The sequence below is a fragment of the Ochotona princeps genome, chromosome 21, assembly GCF_030435755.1.
Source record: "Ochotona princeps isolate mOchPri1 chromosome 21, mOchPri1.hap1, whole genome shotgun sequence".
In the NCBI taxonomy this organism is placed as follows: domain Eukaryota; kingdom Metazoa; phylum Chordata; class Mammalia; order Lagomorpha; family Ochotonidae; genus Ochotona; species Ochotona princeps.
Window position 1 is genome coordinate 979,563 of NC_080852.1, and position 18,229 is coordinate 997,791.

Below are 18,229 nucleotides of genomic sequence, written 5' to 3' on the forward strand. Positions count from 1 at the left end.
TGAACTGTGGTTATGCAACAAGGTGGAGGAATCCACCATGGTGGGAGGGTTTGGGGAGGGGTGGGGAGAATCCCAGTACCTATGAAACTGTGTCACATAATACAATGTAATTAATGAATTTAAAATAAAATTAAAAAAAAAATGTTAGTGCAAATGCAGTAATATTATGATTTTATAATTTGTTAAAATTTTTCATTGGAAAGTCAGATTTACAGTACCAGAGACAGAAAGATCTTCCATCTGCTGCCTCACTCCCCAGGTCACCACAGTGGTTGGAGCTGAACCAAATGGAAGCCAGGAGCCAGGAGCTTCTTGTGAGTCTCCCATACGGGTGCAGTTTCACAAGGTATTGGGCGGTGCTTGACTGCTTTCACAGGCCACAAGTAGGGTGCTTGATGGGATATAGCAGCCAACATATGAGCAGCATCTATATGGGATCCCTGTATGTGCAAGGTGAGGAATTTACACACTAGGCTACAGTGTCAGGCCCAGTAACATTACTTTTAAATAAATAGCAATTGTTTGCATTGACCTAATGATTACTTGACTTTAATCACTGCCGATTATTGAAATTATTCATACTATTTCAAGGATGCCTCCTTGTCACTTGTAAGGCACTATTCTTGCCCAGGTAAGCTGACGGCTTTTATTTCTCCATCCACTGTGTCTGTCTCCAAGTTGACGTTGCTTAGCACAGTGGGAACCACTGAAGAGGCTAGGAACAATCAAGACCAATGCATAACTCCCTGTCTCCACCTTCTCTTGCAGGTGTAGCCCTGCAGCCTGCTCCATGCTTCCCAGGCTGGAGAACACCAACACACCTTCAGTAAGTTGTTTGTTTACTTCTCAGCTGGCTTTACATTGTATTTGAGGAGCATGATGATAATTTTAAAGCAAATGAAAAAAAAATGTGAGAGAAAGAAGGTAAAATTTCGATAACTAAACATTGGAACTGTCAAAGCTGATTGAAACTGCTTCTAAAGGTTTTCTGTTTTTTATCTATCTATCTATCTATCTATCTATTTAAAGATTTATATATTCTTTTAAAAGATTTATTTATTTTTGTTGTAAAATTAGATCTGCAGAGATAAAGAGAGACAGAGAGGAAGATCTTCCATCCAATGATTCACTCCCCAAGTGACTGAAATGGTCCATGCTTGCCAAAATGAAGCCAGGAGCCCAAATATTCTTCTGGGTCTCCCACATGGGTGCAGGGTCCCAAGGCTTTGGGCCGTCCTTGACTGCTTTCCCAGGCCACAAGCAGGGAGCTGGATGGGAAGTGGAGCTGACAGGATCAGAACTGGTGCCAATATGGAATCCTGGCATGTTCAACGTGAGGACATAAGCCACTAGATGACTGCAATTTGCCCTGTCTGAGATATATTGACAATAAGTTGACAGCTATATTAAAATGAATAAAACAGTGTAAGGGTGTGTCAGTATGGTGGGCTGAATGCATGTAATTACAATGCACCTGATTCTAGTCCTGGCTACTCCTTCCTCTCAATCCAGCCTCCTACTAATGCATCAGAGAAGCATGTGGTGGTGGTATAAGGACTTGCATATGTCACACCCACATGTGAGATACAAGAGGGATACCTGGAGTCAGTCTGACACAGACACAGCTAGTAAACACATTCAAAAAAAAAAAAAAACTGCACAAAACCTGTTTTTCTGTCATTGTTCCTGTGAAGTGAATAGTGACATTGTAAAAGCAGTGTAAGTACCTTTTCATCTAGGTTCAAGGTTAGTTTGCCCCTGACCTGAGCCAAAGGCATGCCCTTGGGTACCATAAACCTGGCCTGGTGTAGACTGTTCCCTGTCGTGGTTCTTGCTGTCAAATATAGGGACTGTGTTCCAACAGAGGAATTGCACAAGCTCCTCCATGAGAACTTATCCCAATGCTAGATCAGTGGGCCCATGGTCCAGCCCTACTTCATCGATATCCTGTCTAAGCAGGAACAGTGGCCTTTCCTGATTGCCCCTCAACCTATTCTGTTTTTTTCTGTTGGATATTACAGCCCAGTCCAGGCCCGTCCACATCCAGACACAGCTCATGCATAGCTCAACAGGGAGAGATGTAGCCTAGTCCATCTTGCATTAAGTCTTGTTCTCACGAGCACCAGTGTGTGCTGGAGTGTAGCTCAGTGTGGCATACACCAGACCTAGTCCACACTTGTGCCAAAAGACACTGCAGTCATGTCCAGACCTGATAACAGCCCCTACTCTGGCCCTCACATTTACCAGTAGGAACCACAACCTAGTCAGGGTAAAGCATTAGCTCCCAAGCCAGGCCTGTTTCCAGGCATAGATCTTGCTTGTGCTAGTGGTTTCTCTGACCCAGCTTGGCATAGTCACTCACTTGTCTTGGCCTTTGCTTTCAATTGCTGGAGCCTGGCCACACCCAGCCTGCCCCAGTCCCAACTCTTGCTGGTGGGTACTGTAACCTGGACCTGCTCAGTCTTTATCAAGCCCTGGCCCATGAAAATTGGTAGATGTGACACCCTACTCTGGAATGACCTGTGCTCTGGCCAAGTTTCTTCACTTGCTGGTGAGGTAAAATTTTTTTCCCTGCCTGGTCTGCCCCCTTGCAAAACCAGCCCACATGTTTGCCAAAAGGTGGAACTAAGTTGCCCAACTTGCCCACCTTGCCCAACCCCCAGACCTGGATTCTGTGCTCACCAGCAGGAGCTATGACCAAGCAGGAGATTTTCCCAAGTTCTCCCACTCTGCCTACTCCCAGACCCGGATCTCACTCATGCCAGTGGGTGCTAGGCCCTTGCCCGGCATAGCCTGCTCCTCCATTTTGGCCTTGTGTGAGCTTATGATTGTTGCGGTCTGTCCTGCTGCACACGCTCTTTTAGGATGCATATGCTGGTGCTGTAGCCTGGAAGTGGCCGGATTATTCTCGATGTCTGTACCCGTGAATGTTGAAAGGTTCTATGATCACACCTAGCTCAACTCATCACCCTCCCAGCTCTTGAGCTAACCAGTGGGACTTGCATTTCCACAGGTTTAGGCCCACATATCCCCCACAGAATCTACTTCTGAACCTGGATCTCCTACATGCTAATATCATTGCCCTGCCTAACCTGACCCATCCCTGTTCCAACATTCAGTCAGGCAGTGGGATCTAGCCTTGTCTGACAGATTCCCAGCCCTAACTTTTGCATGGACTAGCATGTGATGGTCAGCAGTATTCCTTACTAAGAGAATTCCTACTCAGGACTCCCATTTGGGCTAGTGTATCAGTCTGACCCATACAGTGCTTCTGGTCTCTCCCCTCCAAACCACCATGTCTCAGTCCCCTCATTTTCCTACAAGTGCAGTGGCCCTGTCACTGGGAATCCCTCAGAATTCATTTCTTACCTACACGTACAGTGGCCTTATCCATGAATGACCCTAGGTAACAATTCCACACCCCAAGACTTTAAACCTCGCCTCTGGGTGAAGCCAGCAGGTGAAGCCTGGTGCCAGTTGGTGCTCTGGCTGCCCGCAATCCCAGAATGGACGCAGCAGTTGGCATCAATGGCTGTTGCTAATGCTGCAAGTATTGAGTGTGAGCTGACTCAGGTATCCCCCAGCAGCTACCATGCTACTGGCAGCTACCTTAACACAGCCCAAGGTTATTCCCACATATCTTAAAAAAAAAAAAAAAGAAGAAGAAGAAGAAAAAGAATATGCAACTATGCTGACACACTGGTATTGTTAACACATATTTGGCATTAACCAGGCCCAGGATGCCTACCAGCTCTTAGCTACTTTTCTCCTACCTGTGTAACACTTACTTAGGTACAATGCAAACTAGGCAGCTGCCTAGAGCTGGGGTGTTTAATATCTTCTAAATAGATAATTTTAGTGCGAAGGGATGATTGTGATTTTTAGAAAAATCTAGTGAATTTTGATCAACATGTACTTGAATATTATCACTGGGTGCATTATTGTATTTAAGTATATATATAGCATTGGCTGAGTAATGCAGGTGCCCAGGCTTTCCATGTTATTTATTTATTTATTTATTTATTTATTTATTTATTTATTTATTAACAGCACACAGGGTCCTCTGTTCCTGTTGCCTTATCATTGTGAACTGTAGTGACCACGCATTGGGAAGGAACACTGGATCTTGTTCCTTCTGTCTCTCTTTGCTACCTTTCTACCTCCTTCCTAGCCCTGGTCTTCACTCTTACCAACCCGTAGAAATCACAACTATAAGCTTGCAGCTATTTTTAAACATTTATATATGATAACATGTTAGTTTTTTCTACATTAGCCTTGTTTTATTTCACTGCATCCATGTTCATCTATTTTGTAAGAAGTAAGAATTTGTTGTTTTTAATTATTGAATGCAATCTCTTGGCATTTATAGGTTTCACTATTAATAAGAGCAGGGGAAACAAATGAAATCTAGAATCAAAATTAGTTTAGTATCTTTTTTAGTATACTAATTTAGAATGTTTTTATTTCTGTGCGTATTACTTCCTTTTCTACTTTATTTGGGTAAATATTAAATTACATAATAATAAAAAGTAGTTATTCTAATTTGGTTACATATCTTACAGCAAATGCTTTTGGTTTTTTGGCATTCAGTTGTGTGATGGCTATAGGTTTGTTATCTGTAGATATTATTTTATTGAGGCCTATTTCTGTGTACCACAACTGAGGTATATTTGGATATATTTATTTATTTGTAGATTTCCTCATCTTACATATATGTTATTACAAAATAAATGTAGAAATTCATTTAATGCTTTCTATAAGGTGCTTTCAACGATGCTTGTCCTTCATCCTGTTTATGTGAAATCTTTGCTTTGTTGACCAATTTTCTACATTCTCTAGTTAGGTGCACCTTGGCTAGTTTATGTGAGCTTATTATTGTGATGCTTCTTTTATTTTACATGTGTTATATATTTTTATTAAAGATTTTATTTATTTCAAAATCAGATATATAGACAGGAGGAGAGACTTAGAGAAAAATCTTAGGTCTCATGGGGTTTCCTCCCCAAGTGGAGAAGTGCTGGCTGCTGGGGACCACATGGGATCCCAGCGCATGCAAGATGAGGACGTTACCCAGAAGGCCACCAGCCGCTATGATAAGAATTTTACATCTGTTTTATCAGGTGTATTGGTCTATGACATTGTAATGATTTTAAGCTAGATTTCTAGACTATGAGCAATTATTTCTGAAGAAGCATTAAGTATATACAGAACTAATTGTACAGCAATGGAGATTGCATTTTTACTGAGCAATTCCATCTTTTTTTAAAACCTATTTTAAACCGTCAGTCATAGTTGAAGATCTTCCTACTGCTGATTCAGTCTAGTTTAGGAATCCAAATATTGTTCGGCTCAGTGTAATTTTGGAATGGTTTTCTTTGTTTTAGTATTTTACTGTAATTCTAGAAAATTTGGTGTTAATTTGGTAGAATCTAGTAGTGAAGACACCTTGTGTTGACCTTTGGTTTGAAGAGATTTATTCCTGATTCACTGTTAACTGTCTGTTGGTTTTGTCAAGTTTTTTGATGTCTTTCTCATTCAGTTTGCAGCCTAATGTTAAGTATCCAGAAATTAAGCATTTTTTAATTATTTATTTGTTTAAAACTACTATTGACAGTCCCTAGCGACCCATTGCACATGCTTTTTTTTTTTTTTTTTTCTAGTAAAGACTTATTTTATCAGACCTGATGCGTTGGCCTAGCAGCGAAAGTCCTCACCTTGAACACACTGGGATCTTGTATGAGCACCCATTCTAATCTTGTTGGCCCCTTGTTTGATCAAACTCCCTGCTTGTGGCCTGAGAAAGCAGTCAAGGATGGCCCAAAGCTTAGGAAACCTGCACCCGTGTGGGAGACCTGGAGGAATTTCCTGGTTCCTGGCACCAGACCGACGCAGCTCTGGTCATTGCTGTCACTTTGGGAAAGAATCATTGGATGGAACATCTTCCTCACTGTCTCTTCTCCTCTCTGTATATCTAACTTTGCAATAAAATACTAAAAAAGTCTTTTAAAAATTATTTAATTGATATATAAGGCAGAACTATAGAGAAAGAGGGAAAGTTAGAGAGATCTTCCTTCTGCTTTATCCCTTTCCAAGTGACCATGGTAGTTAAAGCAGGACCAGATTGAAGCTTCTTCCCAGTTCTCCCAGATCAGTACAGGGAATCAAGCACTTGGGACATCCTCTGCATTCACACGGGCACTAGAAGGGAGCTGGATCAGAAATAAAGCATCTGGGCCTGGCACGATAACCTAGTGGGTAAAGTCCATGCTTTGCACATGTTGTGATTCTGTATTGGTGCTGGTTCTAATCCCGGCATCCCCACTTCTAATCCATCTCCCTGATTGTGGCATAGGATATCAGTGGAGGATGGCCCAAAACATGGGGCCTTGCACCTGTGTGGGAGACCTCGAAGAAGCTCTGGGTTCCTGGCTTCAAATCTGCTCAGCTTGGTCCATTGTGGCCACTGGGGGAGTGAATCAGCAGATGGAAGATCATCCTCTCTGTCTCTCTTCCTTTTTGTTTTATATATCATGTTTTGCACTAGAGTAATGTTTATAAAAATGAAGAAAGAAAAATGCAGCAGCTCTGACTTTCATCTCACAAGTACTGGCAGAACCCACTTTGTCCAGACAGCCCTGATCCACTCCTCTACTGTGATACCAATTGTAATATGTCCCTCTTCTTTTTGATGTTATATACTTGAACCTACTTTTTGATTAATCTAGCAAAAAGTTTATTGATTTTGTTTTCCTTTTAAGAACAATGAATGTTTCCTTTATCTTCAGTATTGCTGAATACAGTTTTTATTCATTTCTCCATTAATCTATATTTTGAATTTTTCCTTTTTCTACTCCTAGGGTTGGCTTCTTATTTTTCTGAGATGTGGAGATAAGTGCTTAGGAAGCTATTTGACATTTTAGTTGTTATTGTTCAGGTGTTGACCATGTAAAGTGAAAACTTGATTTCTATATTTCTCTGATCATGGTCAGTTCTTTCTCACTGGCAATGGGAAGTATAGTTAGAAATAAGAGTGTGCTTTGGTTGCCATAAAAATATGCTCCAGAATGTGTGTCTTGAGCTGCAGTAATTCATTTCTTATGGTTCTTTTTTGAAATTTTATTTTGATGATGTTTACACATTTGAGAAGGGAGCATGCATGCACATGTGGATACTGATTAAGCTAGGAAGGATCGAGAATTAGGGGGAAGTGGATGAGATCATTGTTTCCAAATTTTCTTTTTGTGTCTGGGGGATGGTGGAGAGAAGGATAAAAGCTACTCCCAGAATCCCCACAATAGAACCTTGGATTGTGGAATGGCCATCTTATTTTCCAGGGTCCTTGATATGGAGCATGCTCTGAGGGTTCTGTTCAAGTGGTTTCCATAGGAAATCCTTCCACGGTCCATTGGTTGACATTCCAACTAGTTTCCATTCAGCCAGATCTTTAGTATCAATGCTTGCCTGGGGTAGTTGTCCAGTCTTTTCTACCCTTCTTCATGTGCACGCTCCAACAGACTGCCATATCCCCTATGTGCATCTGAGCATGCTCATTCAACCAATAATTAGGCCCAGTTCTGACACATGAACTCCAAAGTTAATGCACAGATTCCACATTTGTCTAAATTTGTGGAGTTCTGTGTCCATTGGATCAGTGGTCAGTATCCCTGAAGAAACTCTCTGAGGTGATCATAGACTTGTGTTTGTACTTGCCAGTATGGGGTCAGCTCAGTCTGTCACCCACATCAGCCTATGCACACACACTGGTGGTTGCAGTTGCTGGATAAGTTTTGTCTCCAGTCCCATCTCTTATGCAAACCAGTGGATGCTGTGGTGGAGGCCAACCGTGCCCATCCCACATTCAGCTCTCATGTACACCAGTTGGTAACTGCATCCCAATCAAAGTGACACCCTATAACTCATGGTCTGCCCCTGCCATGGTTCCTTTGCTTGTTGTTTTGAGCAGCAGACTGCTCTGTGCTGCAGCCTGGACCAGTGTGTCCTGTTCCCAATCCCAGTATTCATGTGTGTCAGAGGGTTCCATGGTCATGTGTAGCTCAGCTCTTTACAACTCTCAGCTCTTGAGGCAGCCTTCAGAAATGCAGTTCCCCAGATTGAGCCCTCATAGTCCCCACAGGATCTACCCCCAGACCTAGTTCCTATGCATGCCTGTTGGTATCATGGCCCAACTTAACATTACCTGCCCCTTCTATGAAACTCATTGGCTGTAGTGTAATCTTTCCCTGCCATACAGGCCCCCAGACTTACCCTAAGTCTGCTGGTGGGTGGTGGTAGTCCATGTTAACCATCCCAGTTCAGGTCTCCCATGTGGGCATGTGTACTCGTCTGACCCAGAAATTTCCTCAGTTATAGGTGTCAAAGCACTAGGTGTTAGCCCCCTCATTTACCTGCAAGCAAAGTGGCTTTTGTCAGTAGAAGTCCTTCAGAAGTCATTCCTCAGCTGCAACATACTCCTTCAGTGGTCCTGCCTCCCAAACATCCCCTTACTCCTTCTCCTGAGCAATCCACAATTCCTGCTCCTGGAATCAAGCATCCCAGCCTAGCTGCTTGAATTCAGCTTCAGACATCCTGGCCTTTGCTGAGAGCGTAAACGTGAGCTTGTACCCAGTGTCACCTCTTGGCTGGTGGTGGAAGGGCGTAGCCCAGCCTGGCTACTTAAAGGCAACTGAGCCATTCTGGCCTGGGCTAAGTGCCAAACTGGATATGGACCACACTGGCCAACGTTGGCTGAGGTGAGGGGCACAGCATGGTCTGGTTGCTTAAAGGCAGCTTGAGCCATCCTGGCCTTGGCATGTGCGCAAAGAGAACCCTACCCCAATGGCCGCTTTTGTCTGGTTGGTAGAAGGACAGAACAGTGCCTGGCTGCCTGAAGGTAGCTTGAGCCATCCTTGCTTGGATTGTTTTAATGAAGGACATTGCAATGGATATAAAGCGGCATATCATTGTGGTTGCTATTTTCATTCACTTAATGATTAATCATGCTGAAAATCTTTTTGTGTAAATTAATTAGCCTTGTGATTATCTTCTTTGTAGAAATATTTCTAGTTCTTTGTTCATTTTGGTATCTGTTTTTATTGCTTTTGAGTCTCGGGGATTTTCCTGCCAACATGCCCGAAACCACCAAGGGGATGAGGTGTCAGTGTTCTTGGGCTGCAAGAACCACCGGGGATAGTCTGAGGTAGCATGTCCATTTATTGTAAGGTGAGCACAACTCACTAGGAAAAGAGATAGCAAAAGGGCATTGTTGGACAGCCATCCCACACAACAACGACACTGTAATTGACTAGAAGTCACATCTGTCCCTTTAGAACCTCTAATCATGTCACAGGTCAAGTACTGCAAACATGGCTCTAAGCCATGCCTCAGGTCATAGGCAGGTAGGCTGTTAGTCGTCCCCATCAGGTAGCATTTGAGTTGACAGTCATACTTATACTGCAATACATGTTTATTTAATTTGTGACTGATGCACAAATTAAAGGAAGATTGTCCTATAACTCTACCATGCATTGAGCTTAATAATGTTTTTAGTGTCGTAACTATGTTTACTATTGATCTAACAATTCTTGAACACAGTCCACACTGAATGTGCTGTAATGTGTGAAGAGGAGTGAAATCTTGATGACAACAAATAAAAGTATAATGCCATTGTTAAGGTACAATTTGCTAAATGTGTTTTCTCATTTTTATTGATTGGAAACTCAGATTTACATGAAAGAGAGACAGATTTTGCATCCACTGGTATAATCCCAAAGTGGCTGCAATGGCCAGAGCTGCCAGAGCTGAGCTGATCTTAAGCCAGGAACTTCTTCCAGGTTTCTCACTCTGATGTAGGGTTCCGTGGCTTTGAGCCTCCTTGTCTGATGCTTTCTGAGGCCACAAGCAGGGAGCTGGATGGGAAATGAACAACCAGAATATGATCCAGTTCCACAGGAACAAGAAATAGAAAACTTGGAAGCAATGATCACGTCAACTTTCCTAACCCTTGAACCTTCCCACCCTGATCACATATGTAAACATCATTCACAATAAACATAGGAAATTCACATATATGTATATTTTTGAGAGGCAGATATACAGAAAGAAGGCGATACAAAGATTTTCCATCTACTTTCACTCTGAAAGAGTTGCAATTGAAGGAGCTGAGCTGATCAGAAGCCTGGAGTTTCTTCTTGACCTAGCACACAGTTTCAGGGTCCCAAGGCTTTTGGCTGTCCTTTACCACATTCCTATACTACAGGCAGGGTGCTGGCTAGGAAGCAGATTAGCCAGAACACACACTGGCACCTCTATGACATCGCGGTGCATGTAATGTGAGGGCTTTCACCCCTAGGCTATTGTGCCAGGCCCCTTTTCCAATTTCTCTATCTCTGGTTTTCAAATAAATAAATCTTTCAAAAACAGGAAAACAAAAAATCCCAAATGTAAGTAAAAGCCGTGTTTCAATTAGAAATATTATGTTTTTTGATTTTTGTTTTTTTCTGGAGAGATTGTACTGGTATAATAAGCTTTTTGGATTATTAGGGTTTCTCTATCACTCTATTTTTTTTAGATTTATTTCTATTTTTATTGCAAAGTCAGATATACGGTGAGGAGAGGAGACAGTGAGGAACATCTTCGATCTGATGAGTCATTGCCCAAGTGACAGCAACAGCTGGAGCTGTACCGATTCAGAGCCAGGAACCAGCAGATTCTTCCAGGTCTCCCTCGTGGGTGCATGTTTCCCAAGCTTTGGGCCATCTTCAACTGCTTTCTCAGGCCACAAGCAGGGAGCTGGAAGGGAAGTGGAGCTGTGTTGATTAGAACTGGTCGCCTTATGGGATCCTGGTGCTATCAGGGCAAGGACTTTTGTTGCTAGGCCACCACGCTGGGTCCTGTATATCACTCTTAATAATTTGTCAAATATCAGGACACAGAAATTTCCATGTGTTGTTCAAACTGGCAACTTTTATCTTTCAAGCTCCATGTGACCTTAACAATATAAACATTCTCTCTTGGGTGTAGAAACGATCAAAGGACTTCAGCAGATCTTTCTCAAAATCAATGTCACAACGAGGTATTGCAACCCTGTCAGAATGGCTATTAGTTTTTGGAAGAAAGGGTAACAAATACTGGTAAGGAGGTAAAAAATGAGAATATTATATGCTGATGGAGTTATAGATTAAGACAGCACATGAAAAATAGTATAAAATTTCTTAAATGTTTAGAAATATGATTTCTGGTTCCAGCATGGTAGCCTAGCAGCTAAGCTCCTTGCCTTGAATGTGCTGGGATCCCATATGGACACTGGTTCTAATCTTGCCAGCATCCCTGCTTCCTATCCAGCTATCTGCCTGTGGCCTGGGAAAATAGTCTAGTATGACACATAGCCTTGGACCTTACTCCTGCATGGGTGACCCTTAAGAGCTCCTGGCTCATGTTTTCAGATTGGCACAGCAGCAGCTATTGAGACTACTTGAATAGTGAATCTTCGGATGGAATAACTTCCTCTCTGTAGCTCTTTGTCTCTGTATCTGACTTTGCAATAAAAAGAAAAAAAATCTTTTTTAAAAAGATTAAAATTACAAAAAGCTTACATAAAATTAAAAGGATTAAATGTAAATGAGATTACTGTAATTTTCAGTGAACTCACTACTAGTTTTATTTTCTGAAAGTTATGAACACATTGTGTATAAGAGATGCCGAATTTTTTCTAACAGCACTATTCATAATACATAAGATGTGGAATGAATTGTGATGTCCATCATTAGATAATTGAGTAAGGAAAATGTAGTATCTGTGTACAACGAGCTGTTATTCAGTTGTGGAAATAAAATTCTGTGTATTAGACCAAAATGAGTGTAACTAGAGGCCAAGATGTTGAGTGAAATATTCTAAATACAGATATACAAATATGATATTCTGTTATGTAGAGCAGCAAAAAAGAATCACAAGCAACAACAAAAGGGTGGACCAGTGGTATATATCAGTATTGCTGCAAACATGATTTGTCACTTTTGATTTATATGTTTGTTAAAGAGTAAATGATGATATTCTACCCTAGTTTCAATGATCTGTGTCTGTAAATTGTAAGATTGAAACATTTTTTAAGTTTCATTATATTTATACTACTTACCTATTAAATTGGTCATGTTACTATTGTTTTAATCACTTAATGAAAAATTAAGATCTTGAATACAATGTGGATTTAAAACATGTTATTTCTATTGTTTAAGAGAATAACAGGGGAGGGAAGTCAAGATGGCCAACGGAGTTAGACTGATGTGACCGAGGGTCCTAAAAGTCAGGGATGGGAGCAGCCTGAAGTGAGCCTGAAAGGAAAAGAACCATGGGGAGCACTGTGGTAAATCTCCCAGTGCAGCCAGTACTGAGAAAGGTGGCACACAGCAGTAAAACAGTTCGAAAAACTAGAATCAGCAACCTGAGAAGGACAAGGAGGGTGCCCTGGGCTGCAGAGACTTGAGCGAAATCTGGGAGCAAAATTCAGGGAGCCACTAACACAGGGTATTGTCCACCCTTAGCAGGAGATGAGGGGCAGGCGGATCTCGGGGACAAAACATGGTGAAGGGTGCCTGAACTAAGCAATTCATGACAGGCTTGGATCTGGGTAAACAGGATGAACAGGGTGACTAGGCACAGAAACAAAGAATCTTGGCCAACCTGGGACCTGGAAGTCCCCAGCACTGGGTGGAGCCAATTCCAGGGCCACAAGAACCCCACAAAAGGGAGACCCAATAGCTACCGTAAATATAGCCCTGTTTTAAACAGCCCACACTACTGCAGAGTGAAGAAGTAGGACAAGGGAACCCAGGCACCACAAAGAAGGGGGAAAAATCTAGGTCAGCATTAGGTGGCAGCAGAGGTCAAGAATTAGAGGCCAGCAATATCAGATCACACAGATATGGGGCAAGGTAACAGGAAAAGAAATGAGTTAGAGGGAAAAGCCAGTGCCACCCCAAAAAGTCACCAAAAGGCCTGGTCAGTCACAGAGATGACAGATGAAGAAATTGATGACCTATCAGACAAGGAATTCAGAAAAATAATAGAAAACTCTTCAGAGACAATGAAAAATGATGGGAGGAGTTTAAGGAGTTCAAAAGCCACATGAACACAGAACCAAAACTAGTCAAAAAATGAGATCCTTGACCTGTAGCAGAGTTGGGATCTCTGAATTGGAAGATTCCCAGAATGAAAATAGGCAGAACATGAATCAGCTGGAGAAACATTTGAACAAGGCCAATAAGGGTATACAGGAAATGAACGACAACATCAAGAAGTTGAATATCAGAATTATAGGCCTTCCAGAAGGAGTGGAAAGAGAGACAGGTATGCAACTGGTGTCGATGGAATTATACTGGAGAACTTTGAAAACACTTGTAACATGAACCCTGCCCAAATCCACGAAGGTCAGAGAACTCTCCAACAGATTTGACCCAAAGAGATCCTCACCCAGATATGTGGTACTCAAGCTCTCCTCGAACGAATACAAAGAAAAAATTCTGAGACTAGCACGAAGCATAGACAAGCTTACATTATGGGTAGGCCTATCAGGATCACTGCTGACTTCTCAGATCAAACACTTGAAAAAAAAAAAAAAAGAGAATGGAATAAAGTGTTTCAAATCCTGCGACAGAACAACTGTCAACTAAAAATAATGTACCCAGCAAAGATCTCATTTATATTTGAGGATGAAATTAGATATTTCCCTAGCAAGGAGAAACTAGAAGAATATGCCAGCACAAAAACAGTCTTACAAAATCTCCTTAGAAATGTGCTTATCCCCCCAAAAAAAGAAACAAACCATAAGCAAGTATGGCAAATGGGAAGACCTTGCCACTAAAGTCCATTCAAGCAAAGACAATTAGACACCAACACCCACAAAAACACACGCACATGGCAGTACAAATTAGCAATAAATCAGTATCAACTCTTAACATAAGTGGCCTAAATTAATCAGTCAAAAGACATAGATTAATAGATTGGATCAACAAAAGGATCCAAGTGTCTGTTGCCTACAAGAGACACATCTAACCAGAAAATATTGTAAGAAACTGAAACTGAAGGGATAGAAAAACATATTTCATGCAGTGGACGAGAAATAAAGGATGGTGTAGTGGTCCCAATTTCAGATGATATAAACTTCAATGTGACTACATCAAAAGGACATGGAAGTGCATTTTATATTGTGGAAAGGAATGATCCATCAGGAAGTGATTACCATCCTTTACATCTATGCCCCAAATTCAGATGCACCCAGCTACGTGAAGCAATTACTTATAGACTTATAGGGAGATACAGATGAACGTACAATAATCCTGCCATATGTGAACACCCGTTAGCACCAATAGACAGATCAATAAGACCAAAGCTCAAGAGAGAAACTACAGAGCTCACACAAACAATGGAACAACTGGACTTAGTAGACATTTATAGAACCTTTCATTCCTAGGCCGCAGGTTAAACATTTTTTTTCAGCAATGCATGGAACCTTCTCCAGGATAGACCACATGATAGGAAACAAAGCAAGTAAAACTAACTTCAAAAAAACCCGGAATAATACCATACACCTTTTCAGGCTGCCACGGAATGAAATTGGAAACTAACAATTCAAAATGCCCCAGGAAATATATAAACTCTTTGAGGCTGAGCAATGTATGATTAAACAAACAATGGGTTAGAGAAGAAATTAAAGAAGAGATAAAAAAATTTATGAAAACCAATGAAAACTCAGATACAACATTCCAAAGCTTGTGGGACACCACTAACGCAGTGTTATGTGGTAAGCTCATTGCAATTGGCGCACATCTCAAGGCCCAAGAAAGGCACCAAATACAGGAATTTAGCACACACCTCCAGGAAATGGAAAAACAGCAGCAAAATGACCCCACAAACAACAGGAAACAAGAAATTATCAAAACAAAGGAGGAGATAAACCAAATAGAAATAAACTATATACAAAATCAATGAATCAAAAAGCTGGTTTCTTGAGAAGATAAATAAAATAGACTCCCCACTGGCCCGACTGACAAACAAAAAAAAAAATAAAACCAAGAAAAAGTGAGAATTAGCAGCATCAAAGATGAAAAAGGCAACATAACAACAGACATTATAATCACTAAAGAAATAATTAAAAATTACTACAAGGAACTGTATTCCAACAAATCAGAAAACTACCCAGAAATCTAAAGGTTCTAGACTTCCACCGCTTACCAAGACTTACTTCTGAGGCAACAGAAGACCTGAACAAACCCAAAACTGAATCAGAAATAGTCAATGATTAAAGATCTCCCAACAAAGAAAAGCCCAGGACCATGTGTCTTCACTACAGAATTCTACAAAACATTCCAAGCAGAGCTAACTCCAATCCTCTACAAGCTCTTCAAAATAATAGAAAAGGAAACAACTCTTCCAAACTCATTCTATGAAGCCAACATCACTTTAATCACAAAACATGGGAAGAAGAAAAAATACAGACTGATCTCCATGATGAACATTGATGCTAAGGTTTTCAACAAAATCCTAGAATTCAAAAAGCATCAGACAGATCATTCATCCAGACCAAGTAGGATTTATCCCGGGAACGCAGGGATGGTTAAACATATGGAAATCCATAAATGTGATACACCACATCCAAAAACTGAAGAACAAAAAAATCATATAATAGTATCAATAGATGCAGAAAAAGCCTTCGACAAAATCCAACACCATTTTATGTTAAAAACCCTAAACAAGGTAGGGTTTTTTTTTTTATAGGGAAGTGTTGGGGAATCCCAGAGCCTATCAAACTGTGTCACATAATGCAATGTAATTAAAAAAAAAAACCTTGAATTTCCTCTGAATTAAAATTTGATGAGTTAAGAAAAAAATAAGAAAACTGGGATCACATAAAAAAAATAACAGGGGAAAAGGGAAGATTGAAAAGAAGTACCACGCTGTTAAAATGATATATATCAGTTACATTAACTCTGTTTTATTGTTAAAAGTCATAAATAAATAACTGGAATAAAAATGAAAACACAAGGCCCAGCATCGTGGCCTAGAGGAAAATGTCCTTGCCTTGAACACCCTGGGATCCCATATGGGCACCGGTTCTAGTCCTGGTAGCTCCACTTCCCATCCAGCTCCCTGCTTGTGGCCTGGGAAAGCAGTCGAGGATGGTCCAATGCATTGGGACCCTGCACCCACGTGGGAGACTCGGAAGAGGTTCCAGGTTCCCAGCTTCAGTTCTGCGTGCACCAGCTGTTGCACTCACTTGGGGAGTGAATCATTGGATGGAAGATTTCCTCTCTCTCCTCCTCTCTGTATATCTGAATGTAATAAAATAAATAAATCTTACACACAAAAAAAGAATCCTTTGACCGAATATCAAAGGGTTTAATAACAAAAAAAAAAAAAAGAAAAAGAAAAACCCAGATAACTGCTTAATGCTAAAGAGCTTCCAAAACATTAAAAAAAAAAAAAAAGGATTAGGTTTGTTACAGCATGGCATTTGTCTTATATGTATATCTTCTGTTTTGCTGGCAGGCTATGACTAGCTGATACCAACAAATTGACAGAAGAAAAATTGAAAATAAGAAAATAAGAAAATTGAATTTTATTATCGCTTTATAATATTTTTAAGTATCTCAGTATGTTTGAGGATATCATTAGTAAGCTATTCAAAAATCTCATTATCTTGCGCAATATTAAGCATTTATCTTAATTACCTAATCTAGCATGTTATTTAGCTCATGTGTATCTGAAGATTGCACAATGAACTAATTTTATGCTCATTATAGAAAACAATCTGATGCAGGATAATAATGGAATTGTAGCTTTAGAATTGCAAACGTAATACGGGACAAAATGTTTTGTTTTTACCTTATTTGCCATATAGATTGTAAATTAAGCTGCATTCCTAGAAGATGCAAATTGAACACACACAGAAGAATTAAACTCAGCTTAGTATCATAAATGCTGAGTTAATTTTTTGGCTCAGTGTCAATATGATTGCTTATGTTAATTTAGTTGAAAATCAGAGTGGCAATAACAGAGTGATATCTTCCGCTTGGAGAGCTATTCTAACAATGCCTTCAACAGTTCGTTAGAATGAGAATCTTTAGAGAACACAACCTTTAATAGAATAAGGAATATTCTGTTGTAATATTAGAATTGCAAAAGTAATACAGCACAAGATACTTTCATTTAACTGTTATTCTATGATGCTGTATAAATTATAAATTAAACTGCGTCCATAGATGTTGCAAATTTAGTACACAAAGAATGCACTGTCACTGTTTCTATTTAATAATGCAGAACTGAGGAGACATGTGCTGTTACAGGTGTTGGTGTCCTTTGAAGATGTGGCTGTGGACTTTACCCAGGAAGAATGGCAGACAATGGACAATACGCAGAGGACCCTGTACAGGGAGGTGATGCTTGAGACCTATAACAATCTGCTGTCATTGGGTGAGTGAAACTCTGTCATGCCTAAGCAGAACACTTCTGTATAGTTTGCTAATGAAAGAAGAGTTTATAAGGTGTAGTAATTGGTAGGACTAATGGTGATTTCGTAAAATCTGCATCATTCTCCATGAACAGGGTACTCCATGACAAAGCCTGATGTGATCTTCAAGTTGGAGCAAGGATCAGCACCATGGACAGTGGAGAAACCTGTGAAGCAGAGACTTCCAGGTAGGTCAGCACATAATTGGCAGGGGAGTTGATACATAGCTCAGTAAATGTTGACTGGAATTATATTTGAGTTTTACTTCGAGTTTCTTTCAAAAGGACAGCTGGTGAGACACAGGCATTCTATAGTCTCCATGTACAGGTTTATTCTAGCAATATGCCAGCCTGTCACCATAAATCTAGAAGTATATGTGGGTCTTTTCATGATCCCAAACACTTGAATCACATCTGCCACCTCCCAAGATACATTTTCAGGAAGTTATTTTTGAAGCAGAGTAGTCAGGAAAAGACAAACTAGTGCTGAGAAAGGATGTAAGATACCCCAAGCCTTATTTTGAATTTTTATACCATATTTTCTGTCATATCCTGCTTTAAGTTAAATACACAATGTCACATAATTGAAATTTTAATTTTAAAAACTACGTATTATATTAAGGCATTAATAGATGAGATGTAATGCCTATTTAAAAATGCTCATAAATGTCCACATTTCACTAATATTAAAATGTGCTGTATCTAGATTGGCAACAAATCTCATTGGCTT

The 18,229-nt window shown here is 40.4% G+C and overlaps 1 protein-coding gene across 1 annotated transcript in view; it reads left to right on the forward strand.

Annotated features, from left to right (window-relative positions):
- Positions 1-18,229, forward strand: part of LOC131482920 (zinc finger protein 334-like) — a 303,146-nt gene that overhangs the window by 284,422 nt on the left and 495 nt on the right. Inside the window, exons 3-4 of the mRNA XM_058679150.1 lie at positions 17,337-17,463; positions 17,596-17,688. Coding sequence (XP_058535133.1) covers positions 17,337-17,463; positions 17,596-17,688 — 220 coding nt within the window. The remainder of the gene's footprint in view (positions 1-17,336; positions 17,464-17,595; positions 17,689-18,229) is intronic.